This window comes from Arachis hypogaea, chromosome 15 (genome assembly GCF_003086295.3).
Source record: "Arachis hypogaea cultivar Tifrunner chromosome 15, arahy.Tifrunner.gnm2.J5K5, whole genome shotgun sequence".
In the NCBI taxonomy this organism is placed as follows: domain Eukaryota; kingdom Viridiplantae; phylum Streptophyta; class Magnoliopsida; order Fabales; family Fabaceae; genus Arachis; species Arachis hypogaea.
This window is the reverse complement of record NC_092050.1, coordinates 121,480,692-121,498,121: the sequence shown is the minus strand read 5'-3', so window position 1 is coordinate 121,498,121 and position 17,430 is coordinate 121,480,692. Positions and strand designations below refer to the sequence as shown.

The following is a 17,430-nucleotide window of genomic DNA, read 5'->3' as shown; positions in this document are numbered from 1 at the left end:
GAGAATCCGGAAAGTCTAAACCTTGTCTGTGGTATTCTGAGTAGGATTCAATGATTGAATGACTGTGACGAGCTTCAAACTCGCGAGTGCTGGGCGTTAATGACAGACGCAAAAGGATGAAGAATCCTATTCCAGTATGATCGAGAACCGACAGATGATTAGCCGTGCTGTGACAGAGCATGTGAGCATATTCTTCACTGAGAGGATGGGAAGTAGCCATTGACGACGGTGTTCCCCTACATACAGCTTGCCATAGGAGGACGTGCGTGCGTGAATTAGAAGACAGAGGAAAGCAGAGATTCAGAAGACAAAGCATCTCCAAAACTCCAACATATTCTCCATTACTGCATAACAAGTAACCTTTAATCCATGCTCTCTTGTTTATTCGCAATTCAACTGATCAATATAATTGACTTTCTAACTAAGATTTACAAAGTAACCATAGATTGCTTCAAACCAACAATCTCCGTAGGATTCGACCCTTACTCACGTAAGGTATAACTTGGACGACCCAGTGCACTTGCTGGTTAGTGGTACTAGTTATGAAAAGTGTGATTCATAATTAGTGCACCACCGCTCTAGCACTGGCTGAAGGAGGGATGTTGATACACTTTGTAATTTCATAATTACCAGTCCTTACATATGGTGGTTCTTCAGGATCACGGAGTTGGTATGAATTCTCAATGCCACCAAAATCAAAAATCCGGACTTAGAAATTGGAGTTTCCTTTGTGTGTGAAATATAGCATGGAGTCCAGATTGATTTTGTACATCTGGTAGAACTCCTCCCAGCCACGAGTCAATGCAATTTTGCCACTTTGGAGTTGCGTCCAGAAGCACCGACAGGGGTTATTCCTTCCGTCAGGCACAACCAGGTCCAGGTAGGGGGTACGGTTTGGTAGCTCATTGAGAGTTATAGGTAATGACTGTTAAACATAGGTCAAGTTCTGTCAAAACATCGATAGCATTGCAAAAACTTTAAAATTAAGAGGTGTGTAGTCAAGGGATGTTAATTACCAGTTTGAACATTGATGGCCTTATTACTGGCTTTAGAAACCTCAACTTGTAGTTCTATGTGGTACCGTGATCCATCGCTTGCACTCTCTTACCCTTGTCCTTCGAAGACGTCATCTATGGCAAGTGTCACACAGTGATCAAGTTCAAAAAGGAACAAAATCAGAGTTCATTTAAAAAAACTCATACAGTTGAATCTTTTGATTTAAAATCAACACACATGCATGTTTTTGGAATTGGAAACAAAGCGGTTCAATTTTTTCACATACAGTGCAACTATATTTTGTTGAAATGGTTTACTGTCGTGATCTATTGAATCTTTAACAGAACAATCTTAATCAAACCTAAATGCATAAAATCCTTTTCAGACAAACAAATCAGAAACCCAAATCAGTCACCCATTCATTTAAAAAAGGTTAACTGTCTTATTTTGATTTTACAACGATTACATTTTTACTACATTGACACTACATGCAGATGATGATTAACAACCGATCACTATCAGGATAAGAGTTAGGATAGAGTTTCACCTTGTTTGACATTTTCTCTGAGACGAAGCTGTTGGAGTTGATACCTTTAGCAGCAAATTGTGTGTTAGGTTAGGGTTACTATGAGGAGTATTTTGTGAAGGAAGATGGAAAGTGAATAGTGATTACTGAAGAATACTTATGTTACACGCTTGTGAATGAAAAAAAAATATAAAGTAAAAAATAAGGGATTAAAACGCGGCGTTTAAAAAAATTGAAATTTTAATTTAGCTATTAAAACCTTGCGTTTTTCGATAATCTCCAACAAATATTCCGTTCTATCCTAATAACTCTCCGTAAATCCCTCTCCATCGATTCCCGTTTTCAACGAAAAACTAAATAAAATTTAATTTACCTCCCAAAAAAAAAGAAATCCTAGAAAAATGAAATTATTAATTGTTTGTTATTAACCCAATTAAGGTTTGCAAAGTTGTTGGAACACATTTTATGACTTAAATAAAATAATTTAATTAATCGGTTTATACGTAACTACTACTATTTCTTTTGAAAATTAAATTCTTCAACATTTGTTATTAGCGAAATTAATGCTAGATTAAAATATAACCGGTAGAAACTCGAAACAAACGTTTTAAAATTTTTAAATTTAAATTCAATTTTTTAAATAATTTGATTACTGGGTATCTTTTTTTCTTTTTTTAAATGCCTGTGACTACCTATTTTGATAACTATTAGTGTTTAAATTTAAATTCTTCAATGAAAATTATTAACCTACATAAAACTAAAAAAATCTTTCATGTTTGAGGCAAAAGTAACTGGGTAAGTTAAAATGTTGAAATCATTTGATTACTTGCTTTCTTGATACCTACTAGTATTTAACAACAACGTGTATTAGCAATGGATAACAATTTCATTTTGAAAACATTTTCTGATTCAATTAAAGGGGATCTCTGCACATTTATAAACGACACATTTCCAAAATATTTTGATAATCAATCAATTAAAGGATATTTTACGTTTTCCAAAAATTAGGATAACACAGAGTTGGCTAATAATAAGTACCCTCGACCACTGATTCGACTTTTGGATTAATTTTACATTAAAAGGTTTAATAAATTCTCAACTAACATAGTAACATAGCAAAAAAAACTGAACAGAAAAAAAGTTACACTCATTAATCAACTATTCTTCGTCTGAACACTTCCTTGGCATCTCCCTCCCTTCAACCACAGCCATCTTCGAAGTAATTAAACAAGAATGGAGCCTGGATTCCGATAAGCATCTTCTTCAATTTTTACTACCTCCTTTGATAGCAGCCGTATCTGTAAAGAATAAAATCGAGCATATTTAAATAACTGCATGCAGAGAATAAGTAAATAAAGAGTCACAAAATGTTTGGCTACTCCCTTCTTTTAGGTTTCAGTCCCCTGTGTTTTATTTGTTGTTGTTTCTTCATGTTGGTTAGGTATGTTAATGCATTAAGGAACATACAACAATCGTACAACCAGTTTTATGTCTTCGGGCTCTTTGCAACAGATGTACGTATATCCACAATTTTTCCTTCTTTCGTTGTTATGATTCTGTTAAAAAACATTTGGAAAACTAACTTGCCATGGTTTTGTCTTGTTCCGCCACAGGATGATGTTGAATTCCCACCTAATATCGTGAATCTATTCAAGTGGTACAGTACCACTGATCTTTATTTAATAGACACTCAAGACAATTGCCTCCACATCACGCCCAAGAGAGACGGTGACAGGTTCTGGATTAAGGGAGCTGATTTAGGGAGGATACGACGCATGTATAGATGATGTTCTTTGCTGAATGTGGAGCTTAGGTACGTTGGCTGGGGAGTATTCTACATGATCGTCAGGGACATTAACCGGAAAGATGAACCTCCGTGTGTCTTTGATGAACTGTATGCGTCGAAGGTGTTGCCTGAACATATTATACAACGCTTAGCTTCGGTGTGCGGTGTTTACTTCAACAAAGAAGCCCAACTTAGAGTCTACCACACCGAGATGTTCCTTAGGAATCACCGCTGGAGCCAACAACAGCAATATTTCGATACTCAGCAGTCAGGGTTAGTAACATCTGACCACTATTTTCTGGTCTAATTTCTCACGTTTTCATGTTTTATGCCTAAATTTTTTTAACTCAACTACAGTGTAAACAAGAGGCAACATAGTGGGGGGCTGAGGCAGGTCCTAGTAAGCGACAGCGACCCGAGACCTCTCCTGACTCGTCCGTCAACCAGGGGTCAACTTAACATATTTATGCAGACCTTTAAAATTTCCTGTGTAGTGTAATTAATCAAAATGTTATTCTGAATGTGTTATTTTGTATGTGATGTTCTGTGTTTGACATTTGGTGACCAGTTGTGATATTCTATGGTTTGTATTTATGGTGCATATCTTGCATTCTATTTTATTGCGACTACGTTTGGTTATAAGCAGTGTATCGACCAAATAGTGACTGCTACTGAATACAAATGATACTGTTTGCACATATCATATATGATGACAATAGTATGTGGGAAAATAATCGATTAGGTTAAGCATTTAACAGAAAAAAAATTTCATGTTAACTGTTAAACAATCAGTTTTGCCATGAAAAGAATTTTAGAGGTTTAGCTATTCTTCTTGTTTAAGATTTGTTTGTGGCCATAACAAAATCATTGTCACAATATTGCATTCCCTCAAGAATGCTGGGTTTATTTGATTTCTTCACTTTGTTATTTGTTAATTGGGGCACTCGCCCGGTTTTGGTTTTTAAAAAGTTAAAAAACAAAAAGGAAATGTACTAGAGTTCCAAAACAAGTATATTGTCACTGGCCCACTTAAATTTCAATTGGAATTTTTTGACATAATGTATAATCCTTTATGTTTTAGAAAGATTTTTTTCTAACAACAGCTTTAGGGCCCACGAAAAAAACTAAAAACTTATACACAAAGTGTCTGCCACATACACCAGTCCGATTTCAAAATGTCCAACTAAAAAAGGTGATATTCAACTAATATATTTTCAAAAAACATTCCCGGTATGTCTCCTACGTTAGTCCCAACAAGTTCAAGTACATCATAATATCTTATGTTTGGGAGGTGGATGGTGAAGGACTCCAAACGACATGAACTTAATTAATGGTCATAGGGTTTGTTATTTCCAATTTAAACTTCATGACCACAGCCGAATAAGGAACCAGATTGATCAAGATTTTATCAACAAAATCCGGTAACATGGAAAGATAATTTAACTTGGATATAAAAAATGACCATATAACGTATAAATCAGCTCCCTTAACAAGTAAAGATTCTAGTGTAACTAAATTATTTTGAAAAAATGACACTAACCTTTATCGTCTATTGTAGACTAATTCACACAGCGATAATGTGTTCATGTCCACCATCTGATCCAACTTTTCATGCCTTGTATGGTATGATGAACAACATTTTTGTCCCCCATGATAATGCGTGAGATTGATGCGTCGTTGAAAAGAACGAAAGCAAAATCACCCGAGTCTTTGTCCCTCCGAGGCATGACTGTCACCCTTTGAACCACATGACCAAACAAGTTGCAGAAAAACTCAGCAATGCCATCTGCAGTGGGCATGGACTCTCGACCGAAGCATACGGTCAGTGTCTTTGGACGTTCCGCGTCATCCAGCTCCTTGCAGACGTACTTTTGCTTTCCCTTATCTTGCTCAGTTTGCCTTCCTCCTTGTTGCATATGCAATCCTCGGCCATTATTATGTCTACTCAATGCCTTTGGTGCAACTGATATGCACTGGTCCTGTGTGTTGAAACGCAATAGTCTTTTAGGATTCCTCTGATACTCCAACCACACGGCATCCATTGTTATGTCGCCTAGAATTCTAGAGCAAATGTTTGAGAGGATATCGGGAATTATCGTTAGGAGGACGGATCTCATCCTATGAACCTGGTATAAGGTGAGCTCAGTTTTTAGCACGTGTCCGAGGGTTTCGAGTTTTCTGGATTTCTCCACAACCCCTGAGAACTCTGAAGATAGTAGGCATTGTAAACAGATGACACATTCCTCGGCAAGACTGTTCATAAACCAGCCCTCCTTTTTTATGGCTGTTTGCACAATACCACTCAGTCCCATGGTCTCCATTGACAGTAGAAATGCCATGACCATCAAGGACTGTTTAACTTCACGGTGAAGGACTTGTGTCAGCATCCTGAATGCAGTTCGATCGATTCCATGGAACATTTCCAAACATTCGATTGCCATGCTTGAGGGCTTCCTTCTAGTATCCATGTTGTATGGGGTAGAATTTGTAAGCATATAGTTTGTAGTTGTAGTTTTTTATGCGTAGACCACCAACTCATTGCCTCCTTCTTGTACGCATGCAGCATGGTCTCCACTTTATTGCACCATGTTCTTGCTCGTAGTCCTAGACTAACCATCACCTACCTAATTGGAATATTATTTAATGGCCTTAATTACATGGTATACAGGTATATAGTATTATGGATACCACTAGGTGCGGTTTATAGTTTCTTCTTGAAATAGAACATGCGATAACTTTATCTAATAAGGAGAAATTGAAATTAAATTGGGTAAACCTCCCCATATTTTATGAATCATACCAAGTTATTTAGCTTAAGCAACTTTAAACCAAAACTGAGTTTTAGTGCTATCGATGTGTTCAGTTTAGGGTTCACGGTTCACTGTGTACGGTTCAATGTGTAACGTTTAGGGTTCACGGTTTATTCGTTAGGTCTTATAGTGAATGGTTTATGGTTTATGGTTTGGCGGTTTTGGGTTCAATGTATACGGTTCAATGTGTACGATTTAGTGACTAGGACTAAGAGTGAATGGTTTCGTGCCTATGGTTTATTGTTTGGCGGTTTCCGGTTCAATGTTTACGGTTTAGTGTTCACGGTTTGGTCGCTAGGTCTTTTAGTGAATGGTTTCGTGTCTATGGTTTATGGTTTGCCGGTTTTTGGTTCAATGCGTATGGTTCAATGTGTACGGTTTAGTGACTAGGTCTTATAATGAATGGTTTCGTGCCTATGGTTTACGGTTTGGCAGTTTCCGGTTCAATGTGTAAGGTTTAGGATTCACGGTTTGATCGCTAGGTCTTATAGTAAATGGTTTCGTGCCTATGGTTTATGGGTTGGCGGTTTCTGGTTCAATGTGTAACGTTTAGGGTTCACGGTTTGGTCGTTAGGTGTCATAGTGAATGGTTTCGTGCCTATGATTTATGGTTTCGCGATTTTGGGTTCAATGTGTACGGTTTAGAGTTAACGGTTTGATCGCTAGGTCTTTTAGTGAATGGTTTCGTGTTCAATGTGTACGGTTTAGGATTCACGGTTTGGTTGTTAGGTCTTATAGTGAATGGTTTCGTGGCCATGGTTTATTGTTTGGCAGTTTTTTCTTCAATGTGTACGGTTCAATATGTACGGTTTAGTGACTAGGTCTTATAATGAATGGTTTCGTGCCTATGGTTTACGGTTTGGCGGTTTCCGATTCAATGTGTAAGGTTTAGGGTTCACGGTTTGGTCGTTAGGTCTTATAGTGAATGGTTTCGTGCATATGGTTTACGGTTTGCCGTTTTCTGGTTCAATGCGTACAGTGCAATGTGTACGGTTTAGTGACTAAGTCTTAGAGTGAATGGTTTCGTGCCCATGGTTTATTGTTTGGCGGTTTCCCATTCAATGTGTATGGTTTAGGGTTCACGGTTTGGTCGTTAGGTCTTATAGTGAATGGTTTTGTGCCTATGGTTTATGGTTTGGCGGTTTCCGGTTCAATATTTAAGGTTTAGGGTTCACGGTTTGATCGCTAGGTCTTTTAGTGAACGGTTTCGTGTATATGGTTTATGGTTTGCCGGTTTTCGGTTCAATACGTACGGTTCAATGTGTACGGTTTAGTGACTAGGTCTTAGAGTGAATGGTTTCGTGCCAATGGTTTATTGTTTGGCAGTTTCTGGTTCAATGTGTACGGTTTAGGGTTCACGGTTTGGTCGTTAGGTCTTATAGTGAATGGTTTCGTGGCCATGGTTTATTGTTTGGCGCTTTCTGCTTCAATGTGTACGGTTCAATGTGTACGGTTTAGTGACTAGGTCTTATAATGAATGGTTTCGTGCCTATGGTTTACGGTTTGGCGGTTTCCGATTCAATGTGTAAGGTTTAGGGTTCACGGTTTGGTCGTTAGGTCTTATAGTGAATGGTTTCGTGCATATGGTTTACGGTTTGCCGGTTTTCGATTCAATGCGTACAGTTCAATGTGTACGGTTTAGTGACTAAGTCTTAAAGTGAATGGTTTCGTGCCCATGGTTTATTGTTTGGCGGTTTCCCATTCAATGTGTACGGTTTAGGGTTCAAGGTTTGGTCATTAGGTCTTATAGTGAATGGTTTTGTGCCTATGGTTTATGGTTTGGCAGTTTCCGGTTCAATATTTACAGTTTAGGGTTCACAGTTTGATCGCTAGGTCTTTTAGTGAACGGTTTCGTGTATATGGTTTATGGTGTGCCGGTTTCCGGTTCAATGCGTACGGTTCAATATGTACGATTTAGTGACTAGGTCTTAGAGTGAATAGTTTCGTGCCAATGGTTTATTGTTTGGCGGTTTCTGGTTCAATGTGTACGGTTTAGGGTTCACAGTTTGGTCGTTAGGTCTTATAGTGAATGGTTTCGTGGCCATGGTTTATTGTTTGGCGGTTTCTGCTTCAATATGTATGGTTCAATGTGTAGGATTTAGTGACTAGGTCTTATAATGAATGGTTTCGTGCCTATGGTTTACGGTTTGGTGGTTTCCGGTTCAATGTGTAAGGTTTAGGGTTCACGGTTTGGTCGTTAGGTCTTATAGTGAACGGTTTCGTGCATATGGTTTACGATTTGCTGGTTTTCGGTTCAATGCGTACAGTTCAATGTGTACGGTTTAGTGACTAAGTCTTAGAGTGAATGGTTTCGTGCCCATGGTTTATTGTTTGGCGGTTTCCCATTCAATGTGTACGGTTTAGGGTTCACGGTTTGGTCGTTAGGTCTTATAGTGAATGGTTTTGTGCCTATGGTTTATGGTTTGGCGGTTTTTGGTTCAATATTTACGGTTTAGGGTTCACGGTTTGATCGCTAGGTCTTTTAGTGAATGGTTTCGTGTATATGGTTTATGGTTTGCCGGTTTCTGGTTCAATGCGTACGGTTCAATGTGTACGGTTTAGTGACTAGGTCTTAGAGTGAATGGTTTCGTGCTAATGGTTTATTTTTTGGCGGTTTCTGGTTCAATGTGTACGGTTTAGGGTTCACGGTTTGGTCGTTAGGTCTTATAGTGAATGGTTTCGTGCCTATGGTTTACGGTTTGCCGGTTTTCGGTTCAATGCGTACGGGCTAGGGTTCACGGACTAGTTACTATATTTTAGATTGAATGGGTTCGTGCCTATGGTTTATGGTTTGTCGATTTCCGGTTCAATGCGTACGGTTCAATATGTACTGTTTAGTGACTAGGTATAAGGTCTTCGAGTTAATGGTTCCAGTTTTTTAGTGAGTAGAATCAATGTTATGCTACTATCAATTATACTAAAAAAGTTCCAAACACATTACTAATAGTTAGTTGTAAGTTTCGTTATTTTCTTTCGGGGAAGGAAGTGCTTTGCGATGAGGGATGGGAAGTTCAGTCTCCTATAAGTAATAGGCAACGGGCTTAAAGGTGGAAAGCAAAAAAGTCATTAGGCAATAAATTAGATGATGAGTGTCCATGACAAACGAAAAAGCAAAGAAGTGTGTGGGAGACAGGTAATGTTATACACGTAGTTAATGAAAAGGAATATAACTCATAGGAAATGGAAAAAAAATTTCCCTTTTCTCGAGCTATCAGCAAATACGTGTATGATTTTCATACTAACCTTTTTGAGTGTTTAGCCGTCGCATTAAACTTTGTTGTGGACTAAATCTTTGACCGGGTGTGTGATAATAAGAGATAACAATAAACACAATTCTGTTATATGAGCATATTACTTTATGAGAAGTAATTGATTAAACTTAATGGAGACAAGCATTCATTACGAAAATTAAAACAAATCTTCCAGTAACCGATTGGTTAAAGAAAAAAAATAGACGGTTACCAGAAAACTTTTATTAGCTTTGACTACATCAATGTAAATAAACTAATGTATTGAGCTGAATAACTTCAAGTAGTTCCAAAAGATGGAGACTTCGACTCAACAAAAATAAAAATAAAAAAAAGGTTGGAGCCTTATCTTTTACCAATCAGAAAAAAGAGTTTTATGTAAATTATTTTTTTGCAAAACTTTAGGAATATAAACTAGATACGTAAACTGCCTCATATATTAGAGGTCTACAACCAAATATCAATCAGTTGTCAAAACTCCTTTGAATAGTAGGGACAACCTACCATGTTTGTTATTCTTTTAAGAAATTGTGCTTGCTAGTGGAGTGCAACTCATTAACTGTACATGTTGCAGTATTTTTCATGTTTTTTTTTAATAAAAAAATTAAACAGCTATAACACCCAATGGCTGCCAGAGAGAAGCGACGCTCAACACAAAAAATAGAAAAGGGAGACGACGAAGCCAAAAAAGAACAAAGTAGAAAAATCTCAAGAAAAGTTGTCGACAAGGAAGTGATAGAACTGTCATCAAGGTTAGAATTAAATTATATTTCGACAAACTAGTAATGTCCTTTTAAACCGGTTCCGAATATAAAGTATTCATATTTTTTAGTTTTGTTTTTCATAGTCTCCGAGAAAGCACCATGCATGACCAGCGACTACATATAAATTTTAACGGTGGAGCCGGCAAAGAGATAGGCGATGACTTCGGTAAAACTACAGTCGTAGAAGGTTCCCTAAAAGAAGTGGTAACACAAATGTCGACGATGATGAATACACTTTCAAACCTGATTGCTTCCCAGACCAAGACGTGTTATCCTGTGTTTGGAACTATGCCACAAACGATTAATCTTCGGAATGGTCTGCCCGATAACTTCAACCCTACAGTAATGCCTGTGATCATGAGTGGATTCAGCATGCCATCCGGTACTCTTGAGAGAAATCTGGATTCCTCCAAGAAGATTAGATCCAACATGTCCAGCATTCATCAAGCCGCGGATTCAATATCGCATATAGCTACAAAGTGTTGTTCAATGTCTCCGAAGTATGAACAAACACCGCCAGATGATTATGTTATTCGCCAAAGTTTGTTCAGCGATGATGGTACTGGAAAGAAGACAGCTACAGAACCAGTTATAACGAGTAGCTTAGACAAGGCTGTATATGTTAGCTACTTCAACCCGGCTGACAGAAAATTGCCACTAGCGAAGGAAATCGCAAAGATACCTGCGGTGGGTTATATCATGTTAAGTAAGTGTTAAAGATTTGTTGTTCTAATTAACTATTAATAACTAACGGCTTAGTTTTCGTTTTATCAGTGGACGCCTGTTCTGTTCCGTCCCCCAGCTGATATCGCACTATGCAAGGATGAAGTTTTAGTCGTAACCTACGTCTTTGGTTCAGATCTGGAGGATGAAGAATTGAATTTGGAGATAATCTCACAAACAAACTTGTGGCACGCTAATAGGAGAGTCATGTATACTCTACTGCCAAACAAACCATTGGTGGATGAGGTATGGATTTTTCAGGCATTAGCATTCGTTAATTTCATAAATGAAATTCCTAACATATAAAATAATTTTAATAAGGGAATATATGTTTATATTTTTTCTTATTGGCCGTCAAACAACGAACGATAAAGCAGATCATAAACCTGACATCAAGCATGCTCATGTGTGATGCACGCAAGGACACCGGTTTTCCCTGCTTGTGGTTTTTACCAACTACATTTTCAGTGAGTGAAAACCATTAAGAGATTCTCCATCTCCTGGTTTCCATTGATTTTATACATGTTCATGAAAAATCAAATTTCAGCAATTTGCCCTTAATTGGACTCACTCCCCCAAAGACTTTGAAACGCTATTACGCTGAGGAATACATGTGAGAGTTTGAATCGTTATGCAAGGTAAGTTTCTAATTTAATTATCGTAATATATGATAATGTAAGTAAAGAATGCTTATTCCAATATAACTTATTTATGTATTTTTTTGTTAGATTTTTGTTCCAATGAATGAGGATAACATGCACTGGTACCTGCTTGTAATTGACATTGAAAAAAGACACCTAATATTACTGGATTCTAAACCATGCGTCTCAAGCAGAACCAGGCACCGTCGTTGTGCGAAGCTAATGGTAGTGTTTCAAAATTTCTAATAGGCGGAAATAAATTCTAAATTGCTTGAACAGGCAGCGGACTTGACACTTGAAATAAATTTTACTTTGATTACAGGCACTGTTTATTGAGGAGATGCTTGATGACTCGACCTTCTATGCTAACCAAACAACACACAGACCAGTAATTTCGGAATATCATATAATACACCCTGCAGAGATTGGCGAGCAAAACGATGACTCGTAAGAAACCTTATAAGTTTTTATTGCTTGTTGAATTCTGAATTACTGAGAGACATCAATGAATTTGCTAACGTGTGATGAAAAAATTTTCCTTTTGCACAACTAAAAGAGACCGTTAACATATTTATTGACGTTGTTATTGTGCTATACATTGCTTTTCCTGCCAGCCTTGGTTAAGGAAGATAATATTTTTTACAGTACCATTCCATCTGCTATGATAATGTACCCTTAGAAATTAAGTTGGTTATAGACTTCAATAAACTTTTTTTAAATATACAAGGAATGATTGTGGAGTTTGGGTGACAACCTGGATGAGGGAGTGCCAATGGAGGAGTAACTACAATATTAAGATAATTATAAAATAAAATTGGTTTCATGCTTTCATATATTATCTCAAAATTTTAATCTAACCTATGCGTCTGAATTTTTTTTTCGCTTATGTAAATGAAAGTACTAGATTACGGCTGGCTATTGATCTGGTCATGAATCCGTTCAATTTGAAATCCCAGGAAGTCCTTGAGGCAGCAAAGAAATACTACAACGAAATATCTAAAAAGGAAGAGCGATTGGTTAAGGGGATAGGAAATATGCTCTGAGTTATTTATACCTAAGGCATTAAAATAGTTGTGTCCATTGCATAGACTTTTAATTCTTTAATGCTTGCAATAACTTATTCTGATTATGTTATTTGAAGTACTTTATGTTAATTTTCGATTTGGGTTTTGTGTTGCACTTACTGATTGAGAAAAAGCTACTGGGTCGTAAAAATTATGATTATGTTATTTGAAGTACTTTATGTTAATTTTTGAATGGAACACCACATTTTGTTATGTTAATAAAAAAAGGATTGAATGATTTCCTATATTTTGTAAATCAATTAAGTAAACATGATTTCAATAATTTACCTAAATATAAACACAAGATTAAACTTATTATATTTTTTTATTTTATTTTGTGTAACCTTCGTTATGTTTATTCATTTAGTGATACGTATACCAATGAATGGTTATTAAACTACATTTACCTTTACCAAAACAAGAGTAATACAATTCAAATAGAGTTTATTATGTGTATTTATTATTCAGTTTAGATTTTCGAAAAGGTTTGATTAGTGATGAGGTTTGAATCCTAATGGATGGCTTTAAGATATCCCTTCAACTTCATATCCAACCGGTATGACGTTTGGTTTTACCCTTTTTAAAAGTAAAACTTGACTTCCTAAAAAAAATCATTTGACAACAATATTTTAAACCCTCTTCTAATTCACTCACCGCACCTATCAACTTCAGAAACTAGTCACTAATCTTAGCAAACAAAGATGGAGCCAGAATTTCGGTAAGCATATAACTATTATCTGCTTTTTGTTCAATTTTTTTTCACATACATGACCATCTGTCTTTGCATGGTTTGTTCTTTTTAACATTGATTACTTCTCAACTTTCGGTTCTGTCCTTCCATGGTTTCTTATTTTTAACAATGCTGACTTTTCATTTTTTGGTTCGTGGTGGCTAGTTACGTCAATGCCTTAAGGAACGTAAGAAGATGCCCTGACCAGACTTTCGTCCTAAACCTATTCCCAACAGATGTAAGTTTATTTCAGACACCGCAGACGCTACTTCTTTTTACGTTTTTTTATCTAATTTTTTTCAAAATCTGTTTAACATCTAATTTTGTTTCTCTGACTATAGGAAGATGTAAGGTTTTCACAGCACATTGTATGGAACTTTTCGTTCTTTACAACCAGTGATCTCTACTTCATAGACAGACAAGACAACTGTCTCCATATCCACCCAAACAGAGACGGTGATAAGTACTGGATCAAAGCAGCCGACATAGGGAGGATAAGATCTCTCTATCGACCAACTCCACGGCTTATTCTGGAACTCAGTTACGTAGGTTGGGGTATCTTCTACATGCTTGCATGGGACAATACTCATTCGGAAGAAATGTCCAGAGCCGTTAATGAGATATATGCCTCCAACGTATTGCCGGACCAAATCAAATAGTGGCTGACGGACAGATGCAAGGTACACTTCAACAAGGATGCACAGGTGGCTGCGTTTGAGACCGAAAGGTTATTACGCCGGCAGCATCGGAGGCAACAAGGTTCACCACCGCGTTCTCACGAGTCAAGGTAACAATAACTTGTTTACTTAGGAAATTAAATTTACAGCCTTTTTTATATTCATTGTTGTATAATAAATTTTCCAAAATTACTGCAGGTTCAACCGCCGTCAACAGGGGGGAGGTGCAGTGGCAGGACCTAGTAGGAGGTATGGAAGAAATTTGCCGTATGACTCTTCCGACTCATCTGTGAACCAGAGAACACCATCATCGTAGGACAGAACATGACAAATTAATTTGTTTAAGGTTTATTGGTGAACTAATATTTTGTAATAGTGTTTTGGTAGCCATGTCTATATGTACATGTTTACTTTTGTGGACATCTTCGATTAGTATTCTGTGTAATAGCTTTAATTTTTTGAATATAAATTATCGTGTTGGAAATCGTTATTTTGTTAATGTATATACATCTATTGGTTTATTTTTTATCAACTCTCACACAAGTCTACCATCAGAAGAATTTTTTTATTCCAGTCATTATTTGTAAGAAAATTTGGTAACAAATACTTTTTCATGTGAAAAACTTGACTGTTGTTTTCCTGTGGCTACATGGATGAGGGTGTGGCAGTGGTAACTGGTAACATCCTAATTAGGTATTGGAAATACTTTATGCTGAATCTGCGAAAATGATTAAATTGGGAGTAACATGGTTTTCTTTAGGATGAGGGGTTGTAATGGTGTGATAAGGCCAACAATATTGAAAATCAAGTAAACAGATGAGTGACTATATTAGCAAAATAAAACTTAGCAAGATAAGGTAAATACACATGCAAGACACATAGGGAAAATTGGCGGCTGCTTCTAATTTCAAACTAAATAAACAAAAAATCAAAGATAAGCTTATTGGAGTATGTTGGAATTCCAACGGAATTTATTTACTAGGATAGGCAAAAACTTTGGTAGACGAGACAAATTTAATGGTACACAACACCTAGTTCAAACTGGTTACGATAACACTGGTAAATACAATATTCTGCCACATCAATTCTCGTTGGATGCAACATCTCACACAATTAATAAGTTAGAGAAATTTAGGTTCATTACTTAAAAGAGAGCAACAGACTTCAACCATACAAAAACTACAAAATAAACACAACCGAAAATCAAGACTACGAAACGCGCGTCTAGTAAAATGACTAAATTCCAACTTCCCTTGCCGATTATTCCGGATGAACTGCTACAAGAAATCTTCCTGTGAAGTAGTGCCAAAGCTGTAGGGAGATGTATGTGCTTGAATAAATTCTGGCACCGACAGCTACGCCAACCAGAGACATGCATACAACACATGCGAAGGCAGAAAGTGTTAGATCAACATGTTTTGTTTCATGTTGGATACCCACAACTGTTAATGGGTTCAGATTCACTATATATAGTGAATGCTGCTTCTGGAGAAGAAGTGCATGTTCAGCAACCTTTCGGAGTTGGCATCCATGGGTGGTTTCGTATTGTGGGAGTGTCAAACGGGAACATATGTTTCAAGTTCTCCCGTGAACAAGACGAAACAAGATTTTTGGTATGGAATCCGACAACACAATGCTCTAGAGAAATTTTCGACCCCCACAGGGACCACGGTAGATCGTATTTCCCAGTATATGGTTTCGGTCATGTACCAAACTCAGATGCATACACAATCATACATATGTGCAAAAGGGACATAGCTGATGCCTACGTTTTTTTCTCTAGATATTGTTCAAGGCGTTCTACATGGTTTCACTGCGTTGATTGTCTCCCTGGTGTAGAAAAAATTGACCCTAACTCTGTTTTTAATAATGGTCATGCGTATTGGATAACTGGTACAGGAGATAGCTATGCTACACCCAAGTCTGTTTTATGTTACAGTGTTGAAGATGAATCATTTAGTGAGGTGTCTATTCCAGTAGGTGCAATATATACCGTTCACAATTTACTAACCCACAAGGAAAAAGTTTCACTTCTCGCTCATACACACAATGAATTTGGTTATGTCGCAACAATTTGGCACTTGAATGAAGACGACAGTGGAAACAGAATATTAGAGCAATACTGTAGGTTTGCGAGTCGAAGCATCAGAGAAAATCCAATACTATTCGTGGATGATAACCTACTTTTGTTGGTGAACAATTCAAAGGAAAGAGAGTTACTCGTCAATTACAGGTACAGAGAGCTTGTGTTGACAGAATATGACATCGAACATGGCACTAGAAATCTATTGGTGAGAAGGGCATGGCGATACCCAGAAATGCCACACCCGATCACAGTAAGGTCTACACTCAAGTATTTTACAGGGATGTTTCCTGTCTAGAAATAATTGACATTTAGATCTACTCTGACTACATGTATTGTGGAACTTGGTTGAAACTCTATGTTTAGTATTCCGGTTGATGTTAATTATGTTTTTTTTTGTTAATGAAATCCCCAGAACTGTTATGACACTGGTTAATTCCTAGTGTTTTTTCTTTCAGTTTGTCTTTACTAGTGTATGTTTTACATTGGTTTGAAAGAGCCAAAATTAAGAGAAATGGTTGCATAACAACTTCAATCTATCTAATTCGATGTGTCATGTAGTGTTCCTCATGTACAGGAGATTTATAATAGTGTTATTCTGTTTCTAACCATCCTAGTATAGGGATTATGTGAGAAATATCAGTTAACCTACTAACATTTTACGCGAATATTCAATCAAGAAATGCTATTCCAAAAAAAGATTGATCAAATTAACGGTTAACACACACATGAATGGAATAAATAGTTACCTGGAAAAACTTGGTTTTCTTTTAAAATTCCGGAGAGAGTTGGGCTTAACCGGTTTCAAGCCAGTTGTTGCATTAATCCTCACTTGAATTATCAACTAATTATTTTTGTAGCTGGCCCAAATTGATAGATAGCCCACTTTACTTTTAGAGAGACTTGAACTACCAAAAAATAAATGTCTTTCCAGGTTAGTTGACCGAGCCCAATCCCAAGTATGACAGAAAGACTAAATATTCAGTTAATTAAAGTAACTAATGCTGGGGAAAAAAATTTCGATGACCTTTGATCATATACTATGTTACACCTTAATACCTAACCAGAACTCATCCGGGATAATCGTGAATCGAGACAATTCGACCTATAATTCGACCAAAGTTTTCCTATGTAACACGATTCGACCAAAAAAGACGACATATAAACAGACATATAAACGGGCAATGTTACAAGACAAACTTACATGATGGCCCTGGGTTTCAGGAGAACAATTGTATACACCACTGCTTTGTTGGACGATGGCAGAACCTAGCCCAGTGCACAGTAAAACCTGCAATAAGCCATATACTCGTTGAATATTACTTTATAAGAAGAAAAACAGAGCAACCCAGTACATGGTAACTTGGTAAGACCTGCAATAA

General features: G+C 37.0%; 1 protein-coding gene across 1 annotated transcript; it reads right to left on the bottom strand.

Moving 5' to 3' along the window:
• Positions 1-4,891: 4,891 nt before the first annotated feature.
• On the bottom strand, positions 4,892-5,776 carry LOC112748797 (uncharacterized). Its single transcript, XM_025797039.1, has one exon. It carries the CDS (start codon positions 5,774-5,776, stop codon positions 4,892-4,894), a length of 885 nt encoding a protein of 294 aa, XP_025652824.1.
• Between the last annotated feature and the right edge of the window lie 11,654 nt (positions 5,777-17,430).

Bases quoted from the DNA above. Each gene is read 5' to 3' on its own strand.
- LOC112748797 (XM_025797039.1), bottom strand. From the start codon at position 5,776: ATGGATACTAGAAGGAAGCCCTCAAGCATGGCAATCGAATGTTTGGAA.